The 26562-nt window shown below is 40.4% G+C and overlaps 1 protein-coding gene across 2 annotated transcripts in view; it reads right to left on the reverse strand.

Annotated features, from left to right (window-relative positions):
• Positions 1-26067, reverse strand: part of Msh2 (mutS homolog 2) — an 80676-nt gene extending 54609 nt beyond the window's left edge. Inside the window, exons 1-7 of one of the 2 annotated variants that reach the window (XM_087216419.1) lie at positions 25748-26054; positions 24932-25035; positions 19253-19407; positions 13746-14024; positions 11935-12081; positions 10190-10339; positions 8937-9070 (exon numbers count right to left, since the gene is read on the reverse strand). In XM_087216419.1, coding sequence (XP_087072545.1) covers positions 8937-9070; positions 10190-10339; positions 11935-12081; positions 13746-14024; positions 19253-19372 — 830 coding nt within the window. In that variant the 5' untranslated portion in view covers positions 19373-19407; positions 24932-25035; positions 25748-26054. Of the gene's footprint in view, positions 1-8936; positions 9071-10189; positions 10340-11934; positions 12082-13745; positions 14025-19252; positions 19408-24931; positions 25036-25747 lie in introns of both variants that reach the window. The other variant, XM_004839408.3, reaches the window with a different exon arrangement.
• Between the last annotated feature and the right edge of the window lie 495 nt (positions 26068-26562).

A 26562-nucleotide genomic window follows, 5' to 3' on the forward strand; every position in this document is an offset into this window, starting at 1 on the left:
TACCAAAGTTATTGCTGGCATAACATAGCATACCTATCAATGCAACTCAATTACGTTTCTCAGCTGCACACAATTTGATGCAACATTAATTTGCAGATTGACTGAAATACAAAGTAAGTTTTTAGGATCAGTTAATCCCTAAAACTCCAATAAAATTCATCATGAATCTTGGTATTTTAACATTACCATTCTGCTGTCCTTTCTGATCCCTCATTATAAGAGCTGCCTGGAAGTGCACGACAGCATACTGACAAGGCATACTGACTAAGAACTAGTGCAGGACCTACCGAACTGCAATATCACATGTTGGACTTGACACCTCTCTCCTCAAGGCACTCTACTTCTCTGAGTGTGTACACTGAAGCCTTCTGAGAATCATTTTTCTATGACAGGAGTAGCAGAGCAGCAACTTATTCTACAGGTAGGTTAAGTTAGGTTCTCCACCTCAGCTTCGGGAACCTTCTTGGGCACTACCCAGAGACATTTTCTCTTGGTGAGCCAGAGGGAGGCAGTAAAAGAGCTGTTAGGAACATGACTTTGGTTACAGCAAATGTATATGGGACTTGAGGTGCATATACATTGGAAGACAGGAGACAAGGAAAATCACAACTAAAAAAAACTATGCTTTTAAAGACTGCAGCTCCAGGACACAAAATTACCCAAAATTACCCATTTCGGTATTCCATATATTTATTTGCTTATGCTTCGTTTCTTCCAGGCCCATCACATCCAAAATGCCTTAAAGATATTTTAAGTCCATAGATTAGCTTAGTTGAGAAACTAGAGGGGACAAACCTGATTGCAAGATAGAGGAACTGACTTAAGAGTTCAAAAAGATTTTTTAGGTAAAACATATTAGATCGCCCATCTAAAAAAATTGGTGGAGCTCATGCCTTTCACCTGTGAAATGGACTATTATCTTTCTGTCAGTGAATACCAAGACAGAACCTCCTATATAGATTCACAACTTGACAGATTCCGACCACCAAAAGCACATAAATATTCCCAGCTCCAAACTGTAGCATGCCTCTCTCTCTCTTTCTCTCTCTCTCAGGCCTGGGTTCTATTTCTTTGAGTGTGTACTTTTAATAAAGGCCTAATAAACCCCTATGCCACTTTAAAAAAAACCTTTTGATTCTCCTTTCTATTCATCTGGCCTACTTCAGTCAGAACTGCTCATAATACATTAAGTACAAGGGCCGGGGATTTAGCTCAGTGGTTTCGCTGTCTGCTGGGCAAGTGCAAGGACCCGAGTTTGATCTCCGGTACCAAAAAAAAAAAAAAAAAACAAATACGTTAAGTACGAGATATTGTACTTGACCTGCAGAATATTAAAATAGAGTATGACAAGATTTCAGAGAGGGGCCGGGAATTTAGCTCAGTGGTTCCGCTGCTTGCCTGCCTCACAACCTCAAGGACCCAAGTTCGATCACCGGTACCAAAAAAAAAAAAAGATTTCAGAGAAACGTGCTGTCAAAACTATTCAATCTGGTGAAAGAGATGGACAAGTTTCCATTTTATACTCAGGGCCGCACGACAACTGACACACAGAATAAAGTGCTACATGCATAAGAAAGCAAGGGATTCTTGTCAGAGCTGGGAAACTCCAAGATGGAGTGTTTCACTTCCCTAGCATATGTAATCTGGACAGCAGTGATCACAAAGAGGACGTGGAAGAAAATACCTTGGGGGATGAGGGAAGACAACAGCAGAGACTTTAAGGGAGAAAATTACAGGATGTACTGGAGAAAATTTAAGCAGACAAGGAATAGGGGAAAAACTGTAACCAGAGGTAAATAGAAAGATTGGATTTGGAAAGAAAAAAAAAGTATTTATTTCTTCGCCTGACAAAGAGCCAGAAAGTAAAGGACTAAAAATACAGGCATATAACAACTAAGGACAAAAATCATCTGCTTAGCCAGGAGTGGTGGTGCACCCCTGTAATCCCAGCACTTGGGAGGCTAGGCAGGAAGATCACCATGAGTTCTAGGCCAGCATGAGCTACATAGGGAGACCTTGTCTCAAAAAAAACCCCCAAAACACATACACAAACAAACAAACAAATCATCTGCTTAGAGGCAGAAGGTACCTTAAGACCTTCAGGGGAATAAAAACATAGGGGTTCAAGCACTATAATGGTCATAAAAGTTTCTTTGTTGTTGTTGTTTTTTCTGGTACCCTGGATTAAACTCAGGACCTTCCGCTTGTCAGGCAAGTGTAGTGCCACTGAGCTACATCCTCAGCCCTGGTCATGAAAGTAACACACAGAAACAGTGAGAGCTGGCAGCACGAGAGTATAAGGGGTCCAATCACCTTCTCCAGAACCTTTTTCTTCTGTTTTGTTCTGTTTTTCAGAGAGAGTCTCACTATGTAGTCTAGGCTGGCTACATAGTTCTAGACTGGCTACATAGTTCGAACTCATGCTCCTCTGCTTCAGCTTCCAGAAACTTTTAATTGAGAAAGAAAGCTAAGGAGTGAGAGACCAGTATGACAAAGTGCCACGGGGCGAGAAATTCCACGATCCTCATGAAAGGACTGGCAAAACCTTGTCTCTGCCATGAAGACTGGGCAGGGAAGTGAAGGAAACTAGAGGAGCTAAGAGATTAGTGCATAGGTCAGAATGAAGGAGTCTCCACTCAACTGGAGTTAGGAAGGGAGAACACAGTGGCGGGAAGGCAGTGGAGTTAAGGCCTCCAGTTCTCCCTGAAAAGCTAACATGTTTCTGAGGCCAAACTGAAAATACAGCCGGGAAAGAAGAAAGAAGTCTAGAGAAGAACACAGCCCCAAGAAACACACTGTGCCATCACCCAAGCACCACACCACTGCCACACTTACAAATGTACTTTTTATTTATTTATTTATTTTTTGGTACTGAGGATGGAACTCAGGACCTTGTGCTTTCGAGGTAGGCGCCGGAACCACTGAGCTAAATCCCCGGCCCCAAGTGTACTTTTTAAATGGATTCATGTTTCTAGCTAAAACTACATCATTAATCTCATCAAATTTATGTAAAAAATAATATTCAATTTTAAGCTAGAAGGCACTGGGGATACCCAATTGAACATACACAAATGATTCCACCAGTAACTTTAACAGTGAATTATCCCGGGGCTGGGGATTTAGCTCAGTGGTTCCAGTGCCTGCCTCACAAGTGCAAGGTCCCAAGTTCGATCCCCGGTACCAAAAAAAAAAAAGCAGGCCGGGGATTTAGCTCAGTGGTTTCGCTGCCTGCTGCGCAAGTGCAAGGACCCAAGTTTGATCCACAGTACCAAAAAAAAAAAGAAAAAAAGCAATAGTGCTCACTTTGGCAGCACATATACCAAAAGATAAAAAGAAACAGGCCAAGTATTATGTGCAACATAAGAACTAGGAATGTACGAGAAAATATGTGAAAAACAGTAGGGGACCAAAGATGTAGCTCAGTGGTAGCATCTGTTTCTACCACTACCAGAAGCAGGAGGACCATGAGTTCAAGGCTAGCACTGGGTGGCGAATGCCTACAATCCCAGTATTTGGGAGGCTGAGGCAGGAGGATCACTGTGAGTTCAAGGCCAGCCTGACTACATATCCAGACCCTGTCTTAAAAAACAAAACAACAGGGGAAAAAAAGTATATAATTACATTTTCATCATTATTCCTGAACCTATCACTGGCTACAGTCTTTGACAAGATGTATCCGTCAAACTCAAAAATCTAATCACACAAGTCCCAACATCTGCTCTAAGAAAAAGAGAAATCATTGTTTCCTCTAAAGGAATTCAGTCCAGAACCACACATCTTAAAATTAATTCCTCCAGGGCTGGGGATTTAGCTCAGTGGTTCCTCCACCTGACTCGTGAGTGCAAGGTCCTGAGTTGAATCGCCGGTACCAAAAAAAAAAAATTAACTCCTCCAAATGCAAGAGGGTAAAACAAAGAGACCTCTAAATCAGGCACGGTGGTTCATGCCTATAATTCTAAACATTGGGGAGGCTGAGGCAGGGAGATTCCAAATCTGAGTCCTGCCTGGCCAACTTAACAAGACCCTATCTCTGGGGATGTAGCTCAGTCTGAAGGTCTGGGTTCAATTCCCAGTACTGAGGCAAAAAGAAACAAAAACTTTACATGCAATCCTGAAAGAAGATAAATATAAACACTTAGAGATAAAGGTAAACTCAAGAACTCCCAGAATGGTTTAAACTAGAAGCATGGAGTTGAAAAGGATAATTAAAACAAGTGCTCTTTCCAAACGGTCTGTGTAAGGAGTATAACTTTTCTTCCTACTCTGTACAATTTCAACACTTTGGCCTAGAAAATTACAGGCCTTCCTACTGCAAGTACAAAAAATCCTGTCATCAAGATAAAAAAAGACTGGACCAGCTATTCCCCTACTGGGTATCTTCCCAAAAGAATTAAAACCATATGGGCCAAGGACTTAGCTCAGTGGTTCTGGCGGGTGCCTCTCAAACGCAAGGTCTTGAGTTCGATGCCCGGTACCAAAAAAAAAAAAAAAAAAAAAAACGAATTAAAAGCATCATACCACAGCAATATATGTACACCCATGTTTATTGGGGCACAGTTTGTAATAGCTGAAACTTGGAAACAGCCCAAGTGCCCATCAACTGGACACTGGGGGGTAAAGAAGATGTGGGGTTTTTTATAAAATGGAGTACTACTCAGCTATAAAGAACGAGAAACTAGACATTTATAGCTAAGTGGATGCACATTGAGGGCATACTCTTAGGTGAAATAAATAGGACATACATGTGTAAATACCAAATACTTTCTCTGGTGTGAGAAACTGAAAGTGTAAATAAGGATTAAAATGAATATTGATAATGTGAAATATGAAGAAAAGGTCCAAAGGGGTAGGGGAAGTGGGAGGGATAGGGGAAAGGAAAGAGAAAGGAAGAAATATAAGATAAGAAATGGAAAAAAAGTGGGGCTGGGGATTTAGCTCAGTGGTTCCAGCACCTGCCTTGAAAGCAAGCACAAGGTCCTGAGTTCAATCTTCAGTACCAGAAAAAAAAAAAAAGAAAGAAAGAAATGGAAACAAAGCCTTTGTAAATAGGGAGGGGGAAGGGGTTGAAGGGAGGGCAGAGGAATGGGGAAAAAATAAGAGCCAAGATACATCATGTAAATGTATTAAGTTCCCAATAATGAATGTAAATGTATTGCATACCTAACATGTACCAATAAAAGAATTTAAGAGAAAGAAAAAAGATAAAAAGAAAATATTTTCTCTTACACTACAGGGTGGAGTAATAAACAGATGAAATTCTGATTCATAAAGCTATCCTCCCAGATGTTATTTCTAATAAATAAGTCTTGTAAGACCACTGCAGGGTAGAGCTACTGAGGGTAGAGCTCAGAGGTAAAGCAATTGCCTAACACTCATCAGGCAGGCCCTGATTTCAATCCAACATTGTAAAAGCAAACAAAATTAAATAAAAAAAAGAACAAAACTACAAATTTGGAAATTACTTTGTTGTCCTGCGAAACTAACCTTCACTTAACCCTCTGGAAAAACATCTAATTTTAATAGCTTACCTTCTGAATAATTTGCCACTCGGATTATAGTGCACGAGGGACATCTCAGGTTTCTCAGTCTAAATACATGTATGATCACCTGGAAGGGGCCCACTGACATTTTTCTCATGCTCCAAGTTAAAGACACCCAATGACCTATAGCTTGAAAGTTATTTAAATTACCCATCATTCCCTTCTAAAAAATTTAAAAAGACGGCTGTGATACACAGTTCTGTTTGCTGAGGTACAGCCTTTCCATGGAGGACTCCGAAGGTCCCAGAGTAGGTGGTACTGACTCACAAGGGTCCACAAAGAAATGTGTCCTGGGAGCCAAGAAAAGAGCCCCAGAGGAAGGCCCCACAGGAGTGGAGACAAAGGCAGGAGGCTCACCATCATCATGTCCTGCTGATCTTTTTAAAATTTTGACATACGTAAGTAGTTATTCATGAATAACTGAAATTTAAAATAAAGGGCTGAGGGCCAAGGATTTAGCTCAGTGGTTCCGCTGCCTGCCTCGCAAGCGCAAGGTCCCGAGTTCAATCCCCGGTACCAAAAAAAATAAAATAAAATAAAGGGCTGGGAATGTAACTTAGTGGTAGAGCACTTTGCTAGCATATATGAGAGACCCTGGATTTAATCCCTAGCACCACTCAATTGATTAACAGGAATGACCTTATCTTAGTTAATCAATCCTTCCAATTTCTTACTGTTACTAAATCTCTCTTCTTCCTCAAATTTGATTTTAGAAAGTCACCCTTAGCATTACAACTTCTGCATTTTTTATTAACTATTGACAGCCCAAATTCACTGACCTCATGAATCATTTTTATTATAAGGCTCTTCAAAATGCATAGATTGAACAATTCGCTTAGAAATAATTTACATGATGTCTTAAAATACTGACTATTCTGTTAGCCTGATATCTTTTCAAATATTTGAAATCCAGACGACAACATTTGGCTTAATAATTATTTGTATGCTGTCTTACAATACTGATTAACTATTCTGTTTGCATGACATCTTCCCAAATAGTCAAAAGATTGTTCTGCTTTCATATGCCATCAGTATTCAAATCATTCTTGAAGGACTTCACATTAACCCATAAAAATGTTAAGTCTCGAGGCTGGGGATTTAGCTCAGTGGTTCCTCCACCTGCCTCCGCAAGCACAAGGACCTGAGTTTGATCCCCGGTACCAAAACAAACAAACAAAAATGTTAAGTCTCTTTATTCATTTTGGCAATGTATACCAACTGGAAAACACTAGATTCACAATAAGGTCCCTAGTATAACCCAAAATTGAGAAAGGCAAAGTAAGTGAAAGTACATCCAGTGAATGAAATATTATATATATAAAGTGCTAAATATGAAGTAAAACAGTAACACCAAAAAATGCTCATGATAATATAAGCATATGTGGGAAAAAAATAAAGCAAAACATTATTTTACTACTATGATTATAATTATGTTTAAGAAAAAAAAAAAAGACTATCCTAGTCAGGTATGGTGGTGCACGCCTATAATCCAGCACTCAGAAGGCTGAGGCAGGAGGACTGCCAGGAGTTCAAGGTCAGCTTGAACTACACAGTGAGACCCTGTTTCAAAAACAAAGAAAGAGGGCCGGGGATTTAGCTCAGTGATTTCGCTGCCTGCTGGGCAAGCGCAAGGACCCGAGTTCGATCTCCAGTACCAAAAAAAAAAAAGATGACAGGAAACTAAAAGGTAGACTTTAAGAGTTGGGGAAGATGGGGACCAAAAAAAATATGCATGTACCAATACACCAAAATCTCATCATTCATATCATTAATATGCACTAATTTTTTAAAAACTGAATTTCAGACAAAAGAATTGTTTTTTACATAGAAGACATTCATTGTTACTCCTTAATTGAAATTTAACTGGATGTCCTGTACTTTTATTATCTGACAATTCTAAATAAAAAGGTTTTCCTCTTTACCAATTAAAAACAAACTGCCAGGGATTTAGCTCAGTGGCTACGCACCTGCCTGGCAAGCCCAAGGTCCTGAATTTGATTCCCAGTATTTAAAAAAAAAAACAATCTGATGTCAGAGTCAAGACAGAAAATACTCTGGGGTGGGGATGAGGAGGGGTGGGAATTGGCCTGAGAAATAAGGGGAGTTTGGAGTGCTAGCTGTGTTGTTTTTTGTCCTCTGTGTTGTTACAAAGATGTATTCACTTTGAAAATTCAAAATACACACCTGAGGTTTGTGCTCGAATGTATATTATAATGCTTCACTTAGGGTTCCAAGCTGGACAAAGTGGCACAGGCCGGTAATCCTAGCTACTCGGGAACAGAGGGTCTGCCTAGCATTGTGAGGCCCTGGGCTCAATTCTATGCAGGAAAGAAAGAGAGAGAAAAAGAGAAGGGCGGGATGGGTGGAGAGTGAGAGGGAGAGAGGAAGGAACAGAGAAACAGACTTCTATACAAAAAGACTAAAAAATACTCAAACTCTAGTCATATTAGGGTAGCAAAATACTTTTTCTTTTATTTCTCATTTTGAAAGATTTCTCTTTTTTTGCCCTAGTAATGGGGATCAAACCCTGGTGCAAGTGCTAAGCACTCTACCACTGAGCTATCTCCCAATCTCAAAGGTCTGGGTCACCTTAAATCCTTTCTCAAGTAGTGAAGAATAAGTGATTTCCATGTGCTATACCCTACTGCAAATACAAACTGGGTGTGGTGGCACATGCCTATTATCCCAATACTTGGGAGGCCTAGGCAGGAGGATCGCCATGGGTTCGAGGCCAGCCTGGACAACATAGTGAGGTCAAGGCCTGTCTGAATTACAAAGCGAGACCCTGTCTCAAAAAAACCAAAAACTTTTTTTTAAATTAAGATCACTACTACTATATTGCTCTATAGCTTTATATGAGGTTATATGGTAAAATATAGGTGCTATTTTTTTTTTTGAGACAGGGTCCTGTTAAGTAGTTCAGGCTGGCCTGGAACTGAAGAGAATCCTCTTGCCTAAGCCTCCTGAGTGCTGGGATTATAGGTGTGTGCCACACCTGTCTCCTGGTGCAAAATTTGTATTAGAATAAGTGGCATAATCATACAGGAAAGAAAAGAGGGACAAGGAGGAAAAAGATAAAGAATGAAGCTAGGTGTGGTAGCACATGTCTGTAATCCCAGAACTCAGGAGGCTGGAGCAGGAGGATTGCTGCAAGTTCAAAGCCAGCCTGGGCAACATAGTGAGTTCAAAAACCAGCCTGAACTACACAGCAAGACCCTATCTCAAAAAAAAAAAAGAAAGAAAAACGAATCAAGATGTGTTATGTACATGTAGCAACTTCCCATGATGAATGTAATCACTATATACTACAAATATGTACTAATAAAAAAAATTTTAAATATCATACAGAAGAACTACATTACTTAGAGCTGACCAGAGTACACACTAGTACTGTACCTCTCCTCTATTCTGTTCTTATCCATGAGAGGCTGCTTAATCCACTGGTTAACTAGCCTTTGTCCTTGAGGGGTTTTGCATTTATTCAGCAATGCAGCCAGAGACTGAGAGCCAGTGGTGTCTTCAACAGAACCCTAATAAACAAAAAATTAAATGACAAGAACAGCACACTCAGTAGTGAAACCTTATTATGCTATTAAGAAAATCATGAAATACTTTTGGGAACAAGAACACATATTCTTCAAATGTGAAATGAGAAATTTCTTTTTTTTTTTTCTCCATTAACTTTATTGGTACATTTTAGGTATAAAATACAGTTACATTCAGTATTGGGCTCTTGTACCATTACATGAGTCTCCTGGTTCTTATTTTTTTTTCCCCTTCCCTTGCCCTCCCTTCAACTCCCTCCACCCTTCCCTATTTGCAAAGACCTTGTTTCCATTTATTTCCTCTTCTCATATTTTTTCCTTTCCCTTGAAATGAGAAATTTCCACAGAAAAACCCCTTTCACTAAGCTGAATTTTCAACCTGAGAATTTATATTTTCAGCTATACTTTTTTCCCAAGCCAAAACCACTTTATAATTATTGAATTTTTATTAATCTTTTTTTTTTTTTGGTACCGGAGATCGAACTCAGGACCTTGCGCTTTCGAGGCAGGTGGTGGAACCACTGAGCTAAATCCCTGGCATTTACTGAATTTTTAGACATAAAACTTCTGAGAATGGGGGTGGGGATTTAGCTCAGTGGCACCGCCGCCTGCCTCGCAAGTGCAAGGTCCTGAGTTCGATCCCTGGTACAAAAAAAAAAAACTTCTGAGAATGCAATTTTTAAAAACTGCTGGTAATGTACAAAGCTATTCATGAAGCCCAGACAAATATTAAGTATATAGCTTGGACCTAGATAATTGAAATACAGCAATTCAAAACTACTTATCTGGGCTGGGGATATAGCTCAATGGGACAGTGCCTGCCTGGCAAACTCGAAGCCCTGAATTCGATTTCCTCGTACAGAAAAAACAAACAAACAAAATACCTACTTATCAGGCCAGGGATTTAGCTCAGTGGTGCTGCAGCCTGCCTCGAAAGCTCGAGGTCATGAGTTTGATACCCAGTACCAAAAAAACCCCTACTTATCTATTCTTAGTATAATACTTCAAAATATTTAAGTTGCTAATAATATTCTTCAGTATATACCAAAGGAAATATTTTGAGATATTTAATATTTTTAACTCATGTTTTTTGTTTTTTCTTACCTGGAAAAGATTAAGGGCTTTAACTGCTGCAATGTCCAATTTCATGTACTGGCTGAAGTCAAAAGTAGTCAGTTCAAACTGTCCAAAATTTGAATCATCAGATAAGAGTTCTAAGAACTTGATTACTGCAGACAATGATGAAACTGCAACCTAAGGTTAAGATTTAAAATAAAATATTCTTATATCACCAGTACTAATTCTAGAGTTTAAAAAACAAATGCAAATAAAAATAACTATACTGGCATTTTTCTTGCTGTTCTTTCCCCATCTACATCAAGAAAATAAAAATTAATCTCTTGAGATTAGAAAACTAGTTTTAGAAAGTTTAAATTACCCAAAATGGGGCCAGGGATTTAGCTGACTGGTTCTGCCGCCTGCCTCTCGAACACAAGGTCCCGAGTTCAATCCCCACTACCACAAAAAAAATTCCAATTACCCAAAATGGCAAACAAGATTGCAAAGAATATTGATAAATTTACACAAATAATACTGAATGGAAAAAGCTAGATGCAAAAGTATGTTATATAATGCCATTTATCATTTTTATATAAACTACAAAACTAGACAAAACCAATCTAACCGGCAGAGGTCAGGACCAGGCTACCTGGTGAATGTAATGACTGTAAGGAAGCACGAGGAGCTGGTAGGTCCCAGTAATGTTGTTTCATGGATGCTGATTAAGTGGGTTTATTCAATTAATGAAAATTCTACTATAGACTTATGGTGTATACACTTTCCCATGTACATATTTAAACAAAGTAAGTTTAAATTATATATATTCTTATTACCTATGTTATTACTATAACAAAAAATAAAAAACTCAAGATATCAAACTGTTAGCCAATGACAAATTATACAGCAGTACCTCAGTTCACCACTTTAATTCTTTCCACGATTCTAACTGAGAACCAAATCAAATTTCCCCATAAGGTCAAAACTGAACCTAACCACTGAATTTGTTTCATTTCTCATCCAATCCGGTTTGAAATCAGAATTGTGGAAAGAATTAAGTTCATGAACCGAGGTATGACTGTATTTATTAAAGAATACTTAAGGTATGCTTGAGGGGCCAGGGATGTAGCTCAGTGGTAGAATATATCCATAGCATGTATTTGGTCCTGAGTTCAATCCCTAGCACCACAAAACATAACATGAAAAACAAAAAACAAAATAAACAGTAGTTCATACCATGTTCATTGTGTGTCTATTTTTCCTATTTGATAAGCAATCCTTTAAGGTAAGTAGTTTTAGCCTTGTCTAACAGATACTGGAACCTCTAGGAAAGGTAATTTAATTATTAGTCCTCCACAGCTGACACCTAACAAAGCTGAGCCACCAAACAACTTTTCCCCCTCTAGTCACTACGCTGGCCCCCTCTGCAGTGCCAGGAGTCAGGCTCTCTCTGAGAAACTATTAAAGTCCTTCTGTACCCCAGGCATATGTGCCACGTAAATACAACAACATTTGGGCCAGGTATTTAGCTCAGTGGCACTGCAACGGCCTCATAAGCGCAAGGTCCTGAGTTTGATCCCCAGTACAAAAAAAAAAATAAAGGCATTTAAAGTTACGTTTAAATTTTCAGTTATATGCTTAAGTTTTTTGTGTTTTTTGTTTTTTACAAATATCATCATAGATAAAATAAGCTTAATATTACCAATCCAGAGTTTAGGTTTTGAAATAAATTTGACAGAAGCAGCCTTCTAAAAAATTATTTAAAAATAAATTCACATTTGTAATCCACATACCTGATTTTCCATTTCTGGCAAGACAACACTATTCATCTGCTCTCCTTTTTTGCCTTTCAACAACCGGTTGAGGTCCTGGTAAATGTCTTTTGTGGAAAAGTCAGCTCTTTTTCTTTCTGTGATCAGAATTCCTGCTCTCTGAATAATCTATTTTACAAGAAATATTTTAAATTAGTATTACAAAACTGAGAAAAGACAATTATAGCTGGGTTTGGTGGCACACATCTATAATCCCAGCACTCTGGGAAGCTGAGGCAAAAGATTATAAAATTCAAGTCCAACCTAGGGAGACTGAAAAAATTAAAAGTTGAGTGTGTGCCACTCAGGAGGCAGAGGAGGAAGATCACCGCAGGTGGGTATATAGTGAGTTCAAGGCCAGCCTGAAGTAACATAGTAAGACCCCATCTCAATAAATACACGATTTTTAAAAGGGGGTAGGGACATAATTTCAGTGTGAAGACTTTGGGTTCCATCCCCACTACAGCTATTACAAAAAAGAAAGTTGAAGGCAGGGGATTTCGTTCACTGGTTCTGCTGCTTGCCTGGCAAGTGCAAGGTCCCAAGTTCAATCCCTGATACTTCAAAAAATAGAAGCTGACAAATTAAAGTGACAACATTTTAACAGGTCATTAACATGCATTAAACTTTTATACAATGTGCAAAATATTGGAAGCATTACTTAGCTACATATTTTTAAAAGATCTATAGGCCAGGGATTTACCTCAGTGGCTCCGGTGCCTGCCTCGTGAGTGAAAGGACCTGAGTTCATCCCGGTACCAAAAAAAAAAAGATCTATAAACTAGACCTAGACAAATCTATAATCCCAGCACTGGGAGTCGGAGGCAGGAGGACTGGTGCAAGTCCAAGGCCAGCCAGAGCTACACAGTGAGTTAAAGGCAGCCTGAACTACCTCACAAGATTCTGTCAAAAACAAAAAGTCCCATAGTGAAAACTTTTAACAGAATACTATTTGTAGAAAATTGCTTTAATTATTATCTATCCTTAAAAATGTTCGTCTAGGTTTGCTATCTTACGGTATTTGAGGCCCAGAAAAAAAAAAAAAAAAAAAAAAAGAATCCTTACAGGATACATCTTAAGAAATACCTAAATAATAAAACATACAGTTACATAAATGGCACAATGGGAATTTGGTTAAAATAGAAGCAGTAAAATAAGAAGCTAAAACTCCAGTTTAGACTGGAGATCCAGCTCAGTGGTAGCCTGTTTACCCAGCATCCACAGGACCCTGGGTTCAATCCCCAGCCCTAAATAAATAAATAAACAAAGAACAGAAGTTCCCCTTGAACTTGAAAATATAATTCTAGATCCCAAGATGAGCTCAACGGTTGAACACACACTTAGAAATGCTCCAGAACCCAGGCTGATTGCCAGACCACGAAAACCAAAAAACTCCAGAAGAACTTCACATTATTTATCTGATGAATCGTGCTAAAGACAGTAATATTTACTGTAATAATTACACTTTTAGAATGAGGCAGAAAGAAGAGAGAAAAGATCTGAGGTACAAATCTTATACAAGAACAGTTTATTCTGATGTCCTCTTAAAAAACTGTTTCTGGGCCGGGGATTTAGCTCAGGGGTTTTGCAGCCTGCTGCGCAAGCTCAAGGACCCGGCTTCGATCCCCGGTACCAAAAACAAAAACAAACTGTTTCTGTCAAAGATGAACATCAAGACACTCTTCAAAATAAAACATGATTTTGATTAGATTAAAACTGATTTAATTTTTCCATAAATAAAACAGCATCAATTGAATTAAAGAGGCCTTCCTAGGCTTGGATTATTCCCTTACCTGCCGCATCTTCCCCATGTCTCCAAAGGTCTCTCCTCCTGGTAAAACGCATTCTTTTGGTCCAATCTGAATCAGGAGAGCCTCGAGATTGGAGAACTGATCATTATCAGGGAACTCACACAGTCCTAGCTTCCTCTGTGTAGAGTCAACATACCCAACTCCAAGCTGTCTTTGACCATCAACTGTAGACATTTTAATGCCCACGACACCAATGGAAGCTGCCGTATCACTGTTACCAAAGAGAATGTCTTCAAACTGAGAAAGATTGCCAGGTGAAGCCTAAGCAAAAATAAAGAAAAACTTTAAGAAACTGATGAACACACTTTAAAATTTTACTAGCAAACAAGAATTTTATTAGTAAAATACTTTCTTACAAAAATAATTGCTTGCCTCCATATGTCCAAATTATTATTACATTTTCTAGAAAGTACCCTCCCTCCTTTTCCAATTGTTTTCACAACCTTTTGGCACATCTAAAATTAATTCTGTTGCCAGGCATGATGGTGCATGCTTCTAACACCAGCACTCAGGAAGCTAAAACAGAAGGATTTCATGTTCAAGGCTAGCCTCAGCTTTATAGTAAGACTGTCAAATAAAAAGTCTAAAGTGATTTTCAATTGTAAATGGGGCAGCTGGGCTTATACACACAATCATTAAGATACTCAAACTGGTAATCTTTCAATGTTGTGGTTAATTTTCTACATTCTGCCAAACTATGTATTAGTTAAACACAAAGTATAACTAACTTAAATAATGACCTTGGAAAGTCACCCTCCCATACATATATATTTATTTCAAAAAGGTTTAAAAACCTAGCCAGGCATGGTGGTGCATGTCAATAATCCCTGCACTCAGGAGACGAAAGGAGGAGGAACACCACAGGTTCAAGCCCATCCTGGGCTACATACTGATATAGTAAAAAACCAAAACAAACAAAAAGCTTAAAAAAAATCTCTAAGACTGTACAGGTAACCAAATGGTCAAATCTGTTTGCCAGTGGGAAACACTGCATACTTAGCCCCAATCAGACACTTACAGTAGGTCCCTGTTAACATCAGGCATTTCAGGGACTACTGACAGACATGAACACTGTCATGTTCCCACAAGTGGAAAATTCTACACCATGAAACTTTGTTTACACATGAAATTATTTAAAAATTGTGCAAAGAGCCAGGTGTGGAGGCACACACCTGTAGTCCCTGCACTAGGGTGGCTGAGACAGGAGGACAGTGAGTTCAAGGAAAGCCTGAAAGACATGGTGAGACCCCGTCTCCAAAAAACCAGCACTGTATAAAAACCAGGCGGGAGGAGGATATGAAAAAAGAATTAAGATGGGCCAGGGATTTAGCTCAGTGGTTCCCCTGCCTGCCTCACAGGCGAAAGGTCCTGAGTTCAATCCCCAGTACCAAAAAAAAAAAAAAAAAAAGAATTAAGATATGTTAAGTACATGTACCAACCCCCCACAACGAATACCATTACGTACTGCAATTGGAAGGCTGAGTTCGGGGCCACCCTGGGCTACATAGTGAGTTCACAGACAGTCAAAACTACCAAAATTACATAGTGAGACTCTATCTCAAAACACACATACATACACACTATATATATATATATATATATATATATATATATATATATATATAAATAAAATGTAGTATAAAATTACCTTCAGGATATGTGTATAAGACATACATGAACATAAATGAATTTCCTATTTAGATTTGAGTCCTAGTCCAAAGGTACCTTAGTATATATATACAAATATTCCAAACCCCAAAACACTTCTTGTTCTAAGCATTTAGGTAAGGAACATTCAACCTGTATTACACGAGATAGTCATAGGACATAAACCTCCTTCCAAATGAGCACAGCAATAATCAAATTTAAGCAACCAGTTTCAATGTGTTTAGCATTATAACCATGAAAATCATTTGTTCATAATTGTGATTAACTTATAACTATGGATTACTGACTAAAATTTGGATCAAAATTGAAACGAAAAAATATTGCTGATGGCCAAATGAAAAAAGTATTGATTCAATCACACACATAAAACACTGTATTTTCACATACATGCTTCGGATTAACATGTCCAGGTTTACAAAGCACACTTAAAAATAAACAAAACAAAAACAAACAACAAAAAAACCCGCAGTGCTGGGGATCTAACTCAGTGTTAGAGGACTTGCCTCCCATATGTAAGGCTCTGGGTTCAATCCCTAACACTGAACAAAACAAAACAAACCACTCACAAGAGAACCAGTAGCAAGCTGGGCATGGGCATGGGCACACACTTGTAATCCCAGCACTTTCTGGGAGATGAGACAGGAGGGTCACAAGTTCAAGCCCAGGCCACGCAACTTAAGTGAGACCCTGTCTCAAAAAAAAAAAAAAACACTGGGGATGTAGCTCAGTGCAAAGGCCCTAGGTTCAATCTGCAGAAATGAAGAAAAGAAAAAAAAATAAAAGCAAAAAGAAAGTGAACCAGTAGTTAATACAATTAGGATCTTGAGAACTGATAATTTACATAAGGATGATACTCTCTGAAATAGATGCTAAGGCCTTTTCTTGCTCCAAACATACTACTGAAAGCATGGAGAAGAAAGTTACTTCAAATATCACTAACAATTTCCAATAGAATCAGTAAATTAATAAAAGTAAAGACAAATCATTTTTAGCAATTACAGATCTGAGCTTCTTAAAATGTTGGGATGAAGACACTGCCCAGCTAGACATTATTTTTTCAATTTGGGAAAGATATATATTTTAAAGACTTTTCAGCCAGGCCTGGGGGCACACACTTGTCAACTCAGCTATTGGGAGACTGAAGCAGAAGATCTCAAGTTCAAGGCTAGCCTGGGGTTCTTAAGAAGACCTTGTCTCAAAATAAAAATTTTTAGTGGAGGATTTAGCTCAGTGGCACCTCCCCTGCTTTGCAAAGGGCAAGGTCGAGTTCAATCCCCAGTACCAAAACAAAAAAATTTGTAAAGGGCTGGGAATATTAGCTCAGCACCTCCTGGGTTCAACCTATTGCTAAACAAAACAAAACAAAATACAAAACAAGACTCCTGACCTTAATGGTGGGAGGTAAAAAGAGCTCATCTTTAAAAATTCTGATAGAGCTGCGTGTGGTGGGGCACACCTGTAATCTGGCAGTCTGGGAGGGTGAGACAGGTAGATCACAAGTTTGAACTCAGCCTAGGCAATTTAGTGAGACCCTGACTCAAAATAAAATATTAAAAAAGACCTGAGAATATACCTCAATGGGAAGGCCTGCGCTCAATCCTCAGGAAAATCTTTCAAAACACAGGTTGTACACGCCTAATCCCAGCACTCAGGAAGCTGAGACAGGAGGATCACCTCAAGTTGGAGGCCAGCTTGGGCTACAGAGTTCAAGTCCAGTTTGATCTACATGGTGAGACCCTGTCTCAAAAAATTAAACAAGCAAACAACAAACAAAATAGGCTAAAATTATAAATCCTACTTTTCTCTATACAGTAACAAATATTACCAGGGAAGTCTACAATATACATGTCTAAAATTAAAAGGAGGGGGGCTGGGGATTTAGCTCAGTGGTTTCACCGCCTGCTGCGCAAGCGCAAGGACCCGAGTTCAATCTCCGGTACCAAAATAAATAAATAAATAAATAAATAAATTACAAGGGGATGGGAAGAATATGGAATAAAGACTGAAGAACATTATTACTTGAAGTAGCTGCATCAAATATTTAAAATATTAAATATTAAATTAAACCTCACAATAGAGAAAAACCCTCACAGGACTTTGAAGTCAGAAAGCATCTTAAAAAATATTCCAATTTTACCATTTATGAGAAACAGACACAGGAAATGGCTGGGGAGTGGGCCAATGTCACCCATTAGGGAGAGAGAAGAAATGAAATCTACTGACTACAGCACAAAGCACTGCCTACCTTACCACACATTCATCCCTGCTCAAAAATAAGCCTCCTTTCCCTGACCCCTTAACAATTAATTTATCCCAATATTTACTGAGAACTTACTCTGTGCAAGGACTATATGAACAAACAAAAACATGACCTGACTGGCTAGTAAGGAAGAAGACAGCCGCTGAAGAAATACAGCAAAAATCAACAGCACTGCTTCTACATGAGGACATTACCACGGAAGACCCCATGAATGCTGCAGGCTTCCATAATAAGCCACACCCTGGCAGGAAAGGTGTATAAAAACATGCAAACACGTGACAAGTGCGTACAGATGAGACATGGGGAATGATGTTAATTGTTTGAAATACTTCAAAAAAAGGAAAATCAAATCCTTCTTTAGTACTGACATTCAAATGTGCAGGTCATTATCCATGGTTATGTTTTAGAACAGTGACAAGGCTCAGAGCATTCACAATCATCTCTCCATGTGGACCTGCTAAATTTCTAATTTAAGCCATGGTGGTGCACGCCTATAATCCCAGCACTGGGCAGACTAAGGCAGGATTGCTCTGAGTTCAAGGCCAGGTTGGGCTACAGTGAGTGCAAGGCCAGTCTGAACTACATAGTGAAACCTTGTCTCAAAAAACAAAACAGGGCCAGGGATTTAGCTCAGGGGTTCTGCCGCCTGCCTCTAAAGCACAAGGTCCCAAGTTCGATCCCTGGTACAGTACCCCCCAAAACAAATCTGTATCTATATCTATCACAAAACAAAACAAAAAAACCAAGTAAAATAAAAATTAAATTTCTATTTTGCTATTAAGCTGTACTTTTTTTTAAGACAGGGTCTTACTACACAGTTCAGGCGAACTCTAATTTGTGATCCTCCTGCCTCAGCCTCCCAATGACTGAAATTGCAGGTGTGTGCCATGGTGCCCAGGTCAAACTAACTTTTTTTCTTTCTTTCTTTTTTTTTTTTGGTACTGGGGATAGAACTCGGGTCCTTGTACTTGCAAGGCAGGTGGTAGAACCACTAAGCTAAATCCCAGGGCCCCTCAAACTAACTTTTTAAGGGCTAGGGATGTAACTCAGTGGTAGACTGCTTGCCTAATGTAAGGCCCTGGGTTCAATCCCCAGCACCATTAAAAAAGTGAGTTCAAGGCCAACCTGAACTACATAGTGAGACCTTGCCTCAAAAAACAAAACAAAGGGGCCAGGGATTTAGCTCATTGGTTTCGCCACCTGCTGCGCAAGCGCAAGAAGGACCCGGGTTCAATCCTGGTACCAAAACAAAACATTCTAAATCATATTAAAAGTTTTTTGGGCCGGGGATTTAGCTCAGTGGCATCATGACTGCTGCACAAGCGCAAGGTCCTGAGTTCGATCCCTGGTACCAAAAACAAAACAAAACAAAAGTTTAAAGAAATATTTTACAGGGCTGGGGATTTAGCTCAGGGGTTTCGCTGCCTGCTACGCAAGCGCAAGGACCCGAGTTCCATGCCTGGTACCAAAAAAAAAAAAATTTTACAATTACAACCTGGTTAAAATATAAAAACATATCACTGAATTATTTATTAAAAAATAAATCTGAAAAGATAATTACCTTATATGCCAAATACCAATCATTTTCCTTGGATGCCTTATTTCCAGCTTTATTCTTATAAACTTCAACTCGATACTGACGAACCAAAAGAAGATCTTTTACAAAAGACTCAAAATTCATTTTGCTAAGCACAACACTCTGTAGAGTCTTTGTTCCTAAAAAAGAAAACATTTAAGTATGTTAATAATTCATTTGGGGATTTGAGGTAATAAGTGTTCAAGCACCTAACACAATCTCCCCAATATATAATGTTCTCACAGTAATTCTATGAACTGTTTATCATCATCTAATGAACTGTTTATCAAGCACTGATTTTATGTCCTAGATACAGCAGATGACAGGTATAAAATGGTTAATAGCAAGGTATGGTGGTACACACCTGTTACACCAATACTCAGGAGGCTGAGGCAAGAGGATTGACATGAATTCCAGGCCAGCCTAGCCTACGTAGTATGTTCATTCAAGGCCAGGCTGAACTACACAGCAAGACCATGTCCCCCAAAAAAAAAAACTCTCAAGCTGGGCACGGTGGTTCACACTTATAATCCCAGCACTCTTGGAGGCAGAGGCAGGATTGTGAATTCAAGCCTAGCTTGGAAAATTTTGCGAGCCTATCTCAAAATTTTTTGAAAAAGAGGGGGCTGGGAAGACATGCAAAGGCCCCAGGTTTAATACCCAGTACTGGGGGAAAAAAAGACCAAAACAAAAACAACTCAAAATCTAAGTGTTTTCAAAAAAATCTCCTAATTTAAAAAAACAGATAAATTGGGCAAGGTGATGGATGCCTGTAACCCCAGGGCTTTGGGATGTCAGTTTAATGATTTAGGGAGATCCTGTCTCAAAATAAAAAACTAAACAAAGGGTTGGGCATGCAACTCAGTACAAAGGCCCTGAGTTCAATTCTCAGTAAGGGAGGGAAGAAGGGAAGAAGGGAAGAAGGGAAGGAGGGGAGGGAAGAGAAGGGGAGAGAAGGCAAGGGGGCAGGTGGGTGGATGGAAGGGACAAGAGAAAAATACAGACAAGTGGTGACTATGTCTGTAATCTCAGCACTCTGGGAGGCTGAGGCAAAAAGATCACAATTTCAAGGTCAACTTGGACAACTTAATCACTTAGCAAGACCCTGTCTCAAAATAATAAAAAAGAGCTGAGGATGTAAGTCAGTGCATAGGCCCTGGCTTCAATCCCCAGTACCACAAAATAGACAGACAACTAATTCAAACTCATCAAAGCACGTTTTTGGCCATCACTTTTCTTTTTCTTTTTTGGTTTTTTGAGACAGGGTCTCTCACTATGTAGTTTAGGCTGGCCTTGAACTCACTGTGAAGCACAACTAGCCTCAAACTCATAGCAATCCTCCTGTTTCAGCCTCTGGAATGCTGGAATTACAGGTGTGAACCACTATACTTGGCTGGCCACCACTTTTCAACTTGGTAAATTAATTCAACACAGTGATATTTTCTTAGAGTTGAATAGATTCCTCTTTCTTTTGTTTTTGTCTTTTTTGTTGTTGCTTTGTTTTAATCTGTTTTGATTTTTTGTTTGTTTTTGGTACCGGGGATCAAACTCAGGTCCTTGCAGCTTGGGCACCAGGTGTCGAAATGTCTTGATTTTTGAAACAGGTCTTGCTATATAATCCAGGATGCCCTTGAACTCACTATGTCGCCCAGACTGGCCTCAAACTTGATTGAAATCCTCTTGCCTCACCCTCCAGAGTGCAGGCTGGTATTACAGGCCACGATGATCAACCAGAGTACTTTTCTTCCTTGCGCTGGAATTTACAAAACAGTTACATGAGAACTGTTTGCTCTGGAATCCCATTCAGGTAGGCCTCTCCTCACATTCCCAGAGGCCTCCCCAAGCTGCAGCTCACATGTCCCAACTCAAATTTGCTCAGGATCAGAACCTCAGAGTAGAATGGCAGACCCCATTCAAACTACTGTTCATTTTGCCACAGCACATAAAATGACTAACTGCATCGGGGCTTGTCCAAGTCTTCCCCAGTTTTAGTACTGGAAGTTCTATGTTTCAGGAACACCATCATCCCCAGCAAACCTAAATGATTAGTCCTTCTAGTTGAATTCCACATTAGTTATATTCTGCATATGATGAAACATCATTTTAAAATTTTGAGAAGGAAAAATGGAAGCAAAGCTTTTGAACACAGGGAGGGGAGGGGGCTTGAGGGGGCAATGGGATAAAATAAAAAATATTTGAACCTAAGAAATCACTGCACGAAGGCTAATACAAATTCAGAGAGGAATTTCTCCCCAAGACACTCATAAACACCATTATGAAGATGAGTAACTTTCAGTAAATGCAGCAATGAGTTTTAAAAGCAGTTTTCTATATCATCCCTCAATTTATTCATTTTTGAGACAGAATCTTGCTGTGTGGCCCAGGCTGACACCGAACTTGAGGTATGACTGCCTTAGCCTCCCAAGTCTAGGATGACAGGCATCAGCCACCAGGCCTACTTCCTCCCTCAATTTAGAAGGCAAAATGTAAAGTCCAACTCAGGAAAAATTCCAGGGAGAGAAAATCACTGGTCTGACATAATTCTGGGCAGCTCTTTTAGTAGGCTGTGTTTTATCTAGTATAAATGGTCGGTACAGGGTTTTTAAAGCAAGTTAGTTATTATCCCTGAGTGAAGGGAAGGGCTCAGATTATTTGAGAGTGGTTTAGAGCCCACACCTCCATTCAACTGTGCTGCCAGGTGCTAGGATTTAGAAGAGGTGGGTGTAGCTCAGTGCAAAGACCCAATCCCCAGTACAAAAGGCCAATCGCCAGTACAAAAAAAGGGGAGAATGAGTTCAAGCAACAACTAACAAGAGGCTAAACAAATGTCTGATACACATACAATAAAGTAATTATTTAGCAATAATAAGGAATGAAGTAGTGTTAATGCAAATGAACCTTGAAACAAAAGGTCACATATTACATGACTCCATTTACATGTCATGTCCAGAATAAGCAAATCTAGAGACAGAAAATAGATTGATGGCATCCTCAGGCTGGGGAGATTGTGGGGGAAACAGAATAACAAATAATGGGTACAGAGCTTCTTTTTGAAGTGACAAAATATGCCAAAATTACTGCAGGGCTGGAGATGTAGCTCAAACAGTAGAGCACTTGACTAATTTGTGTGAGGTCCTGCATTTGTCCCTGGCACCACGCCCCGCCCCCCAAATACCATGGTGATGGCTGCTCAGCTGTGAACATACTAAAAGTCACTAGAAATTTAAGTGAATGGAGCCAGGGATTTAGCTCAGTGGCACCGCACCTGCCTCAAAAGTGCAAGGTCCTGAGTTTGATCCCCAGTACCAAAAAAAAAACAAAAAGAAACTTAGGGAGAGAGAAATAATTGTTTGGTCAAAGGATACGGTAAAAGGCCAGAACAAATTGTATGAGGATTGAAGCAAGCAGAGATTAGCTGAACTAAAGGTTGGAGAAACACCAGGCTTGGTGGTGCACGCCTATAATCCCAATACTCGGGAGGCTGAGGCAGAAGGATCACCTTGAGTTTGAGGCCAGCCTAGGCTACATAATAAGTTTAAGGCCAGCCTGAACTACATAGTGAAACCCTATATAAAAAAAATAAAAAACAAAAAAATATTGGAGAAGCAACACGGGAAGTTGGTCTCCTGGTAGAAATGATATGGAGGGATCTTAAATTTGGTGCCATATTTTTTAGAAATATTCTCTTCTGCTCATCTTAAATTTCATATGTTTAAGGTACACAGTATGTTTTGATATACATAATCCATGAAAAATGATTACTACAGTCAAGCCAATTAACTCAACCATTAACTCAGTTACCTTTGGGAGAGAATAGCATCTAAAATCTACTTTTTTTTTTTGGTACCAGGGATCAAACTCAGGACCTTGCACCTGCCAGGCAGGCGGTGGCAACACTAAGCTAAATCTCCGGCCCTAAAATCTACTTTTAAAAGCCAATTTTCAGTGCATAATAGTAACTGTGATCTTCATACTGTACATTAGGTCTCTAGAGTTAATTCATTGTACTGAACCATAACTTCATCCCTTCTGACCTACACTCCCCATTTCCTCCCTCATCCCTGCCCCTAGTAACCATAGTTCTCTGTATCTGACTTGTTTCTATGTATCTGACATTTTGAGGTTTATATATAAGAGAGATCATACAGTATTTTTCTTTCTGTGTCTGGCTCATTTTGCTTAGCATAATGTCCTCAAAGTTCATCCATACTGTCGAGAATGACAGTACCTCCTTTTTAAAGATCAGGGGTCGGGGATGTAGCTCCGTAGTGCAGTGCCTGCCTGGCAAGCACAAGGTCCTAAGTTCAATTCCCAGTACAGGGGAGGGGGATTCAATAATATTCCATACAGAAATTTTACCCTGATGCAATCACCAGCTTTTGGAAAATATGGTACATTTTTGGTTTTGAGTCCTTCCCTTTCTCAATTTTTTTTTTTGTCAATTTGTAGTAACAAAGTACCCATCATTTTATGACTACTCAAATATTCAAATAAATATTAGGACAAACCTGAAAATGTACCTTTGGATTAAGGATCTAATGCAAGAAGTAGATGCTTGGCAATAACACATTACCTTGCTAATGTCTCCAAAAAGTTAAATTCATCTTTAACCACATTCTCTATGTGATCAGGATGAGGTGAATATTTAGGTTACACCATTCTGAGAAATAGGCCTGCAAAACACTCATTTTAACATAAGGGCAACTAAGGGAGCATTATGTTTTCTAAAAAACCTATGCTTCAAGAGTCCTTTGGGCCAGGGATTTAGCTCAGTGGTTTCACTGCCTGCCTCACAAGTGGAAGGACCGAGTTCGAACCCCAGTACCCACGCCCCGCAAAAAAGTCCTGAATGTTCATCCTACATTTTCTTCCCAATAAACACATGTAATACTTAGCATCCACAATTCCTTCCATAATCTAAATTAGAAAAATTAGAAGTATGAGAATTATTATAGGTGCTTAGAAAAATCAGATGCAAATTATATAAATATACACAATTTATGTTTAGAACAATTTACATCACTTTAAATGCTCACACTATTCTAATGTGAACACACAAATAACAGAGCTATGTGTACTTGAATAACAGGACTCATATAACCCCTTTAAAATAGGACAAGTTAGACCATCATTAACTATGCAGCCACCCTAAGTATTTCTGGCTGATCCTAACTGTTCCTATAGCTCTACACTTGTCCCCTTCTAACTCATCCTCCACAAGATAGACAGTGATCCAACATTCCACTGGATATTTACTTGAAAGTCTTCAAACCTCACTGCCTACAACAGAAAAAGTCCTTTGTGGGCTGGGAGTGTAGTTCAGTGATAACAGTGTGTGCTTGGCATGCAAGACACCTTCGGTACCATCGCTAGCATCATGCAAAAAAAATTTCTTTAGGGCTGGGGATTTAGCTCAGTGGTGCTATCGCCTGCCTTGCAAAAACGCAAGGTCTCAAGTTCGATCCCCCGAACCAAAAAAAAAAAAAAAAAAGACTAGAACAAATTCTTTAAATAAAATGTCTTTTGTGATCCTATCCCACCTCATTCATCATTTTCTACACCAACAATATCTACCTCCTTTCTAACAATCTTTCTCAGCAAACTCCTAGTCCTCCAAGTCTCTCATGTGGAACTTGGCATCTCATGAAACGCGCCTCAGTCTACCTTCTTCAGTCCTTGATCCTACTTCTGTGCTTCTTGACCAACTGGTTCCGCATTCACACTCTGAACTGTAATGACATCTGCATCGTTTTCCACTAGAATGAGCTCTGTGAGAGAAGGACAGCCTCTTTAGCTCACACGACCCTGCCTGACAGACACCACACTCTCGTCTCACGAATGAAGCATCTTTTCTCAGTAACAGCCGGGCTGCAAGAGGAACCCCCTGGACCAGAACCCCCAGCTCCTTAATTTCCTTAGAATGCTCTTCCCTTTATTGTCATCGAAAGGAAAACATCAAAGCCCGGGAAGAGAGAGATCAACGAGTACCAGCTAGAGCACCAAACCCACGCAGATTGAAAAGTCTGTAGCTCTCCGGGGAGGAAAGGTGCTGGCCAGGTGTGGCCAGGTGACAGACGCACAGAATGCCAAATTGAAGCGCCTACGGTTGGCTAGAGGTCCCACAGCAAGTAGGAAAACCCGACTTGAATCTGCCAGCCGGGCTCCAGGATGGGCGCCGGGTCCCATCTGCCTAGCCACAGTGTCGCGCGGGCAAAGGAGTGGATCTCCCGCAGGTGTCTCCTGCCCCCGATACTGTCCACCCTCCACTGTTCCCGGACTAGTTAGGGGGATTCGGCTGAAGGCGAAGATGCGGCGCCCTGACCGCCGGGCTCCGCACACTCCCAACGGAGACTGACCCTGAACTCAGGCGCCGGCGCCCGGGTACGGGCAGAGGAAGTGGGATCCCACCCCGCACCGCGGCCGCGCCCCCGCACTGCAAAGCCCCGCTGCCCGCCGCCCAGGCCCCGGCCCGACCCGCACCTGCCGGCCCCAGGTACTTGATCACTCCCTGCGTCTTGAACACCTCGCGGGCCGCCAACAGCGCGTCCTCGCCGTGAGCCGTGTAGAAGTCGCCACGGTCAAAGAGGCGCACCGTGGTGGTCGGCTTCCCCGGCATGGCCTGGAAGAAACGCACGAAGCCGATCTCGGCCGCGCTCTCCAGCTGCAGCGTCTCTTTGGGCTGCACAGCCATTTCGGAACCTCTTCACAGCCAGACTGAAGGCACCAGGCGACCCCGCACGAGGAAAGCTATTTCCCTCCTCCTCTCCCCGCGCCCGGCGGCGTCCGGCCTCTACAGATACACCCAATCACCACCCAGCCCTGCGCTCCGGTGGGCGGGAGTCCGCCGCGGCAGCAAATCAGAAAGGGACGCGGCCTAGTTTCCCGCGCACGCCAGGACTCTGTCTACTGCGCATGCCTGCGTCTAGGTCGCAAACTGACCCGCAGGCACGCATCCTTAAAATAGATCAAGTTTCTGGGTTTTCTCTGCTGTGCTGCTGACGACCAGGTAGGGGGTCGACTTGGCTCTTTGGTAACCAGGTGGCAATTCCCGCAAGTACTAAATTTCTATACCCGGAAGTGAGAGAAATCACAAAGAACCTGGAAAACAAAGGAAACTATCAAACTCGTGTCCCTCTCTCTTCCCTTTTAAGCAAACTGCCAATATTAGGATTTTCAGGGTTATTCTTCACAGACTCTCTGCTGCTCCCTACTAGCCAAATTCTCGTTTTGTCCACGATTGGTTCATTTATTTGTTTAAAAACATAGAGGCTGGAGATGTGGCTCCATTGGTAGAG

This window comes from Heterocephalus glaber, unplaced genomic scaffold (genome assembly GCF_053883595.1).
Source record: "Heterocephalus glaber isolate CG9 unplaced genomic scaffold, H.glaber_assembly_v1.0 deba00001457, whole genome shotgun sequence".
Lineage (NCBI taxonomy): Eukaryota > Metazoa > Chordata > Mammalia > Rodentia > Bathyergidae > Heterocephalus > Heterocephalus glaber.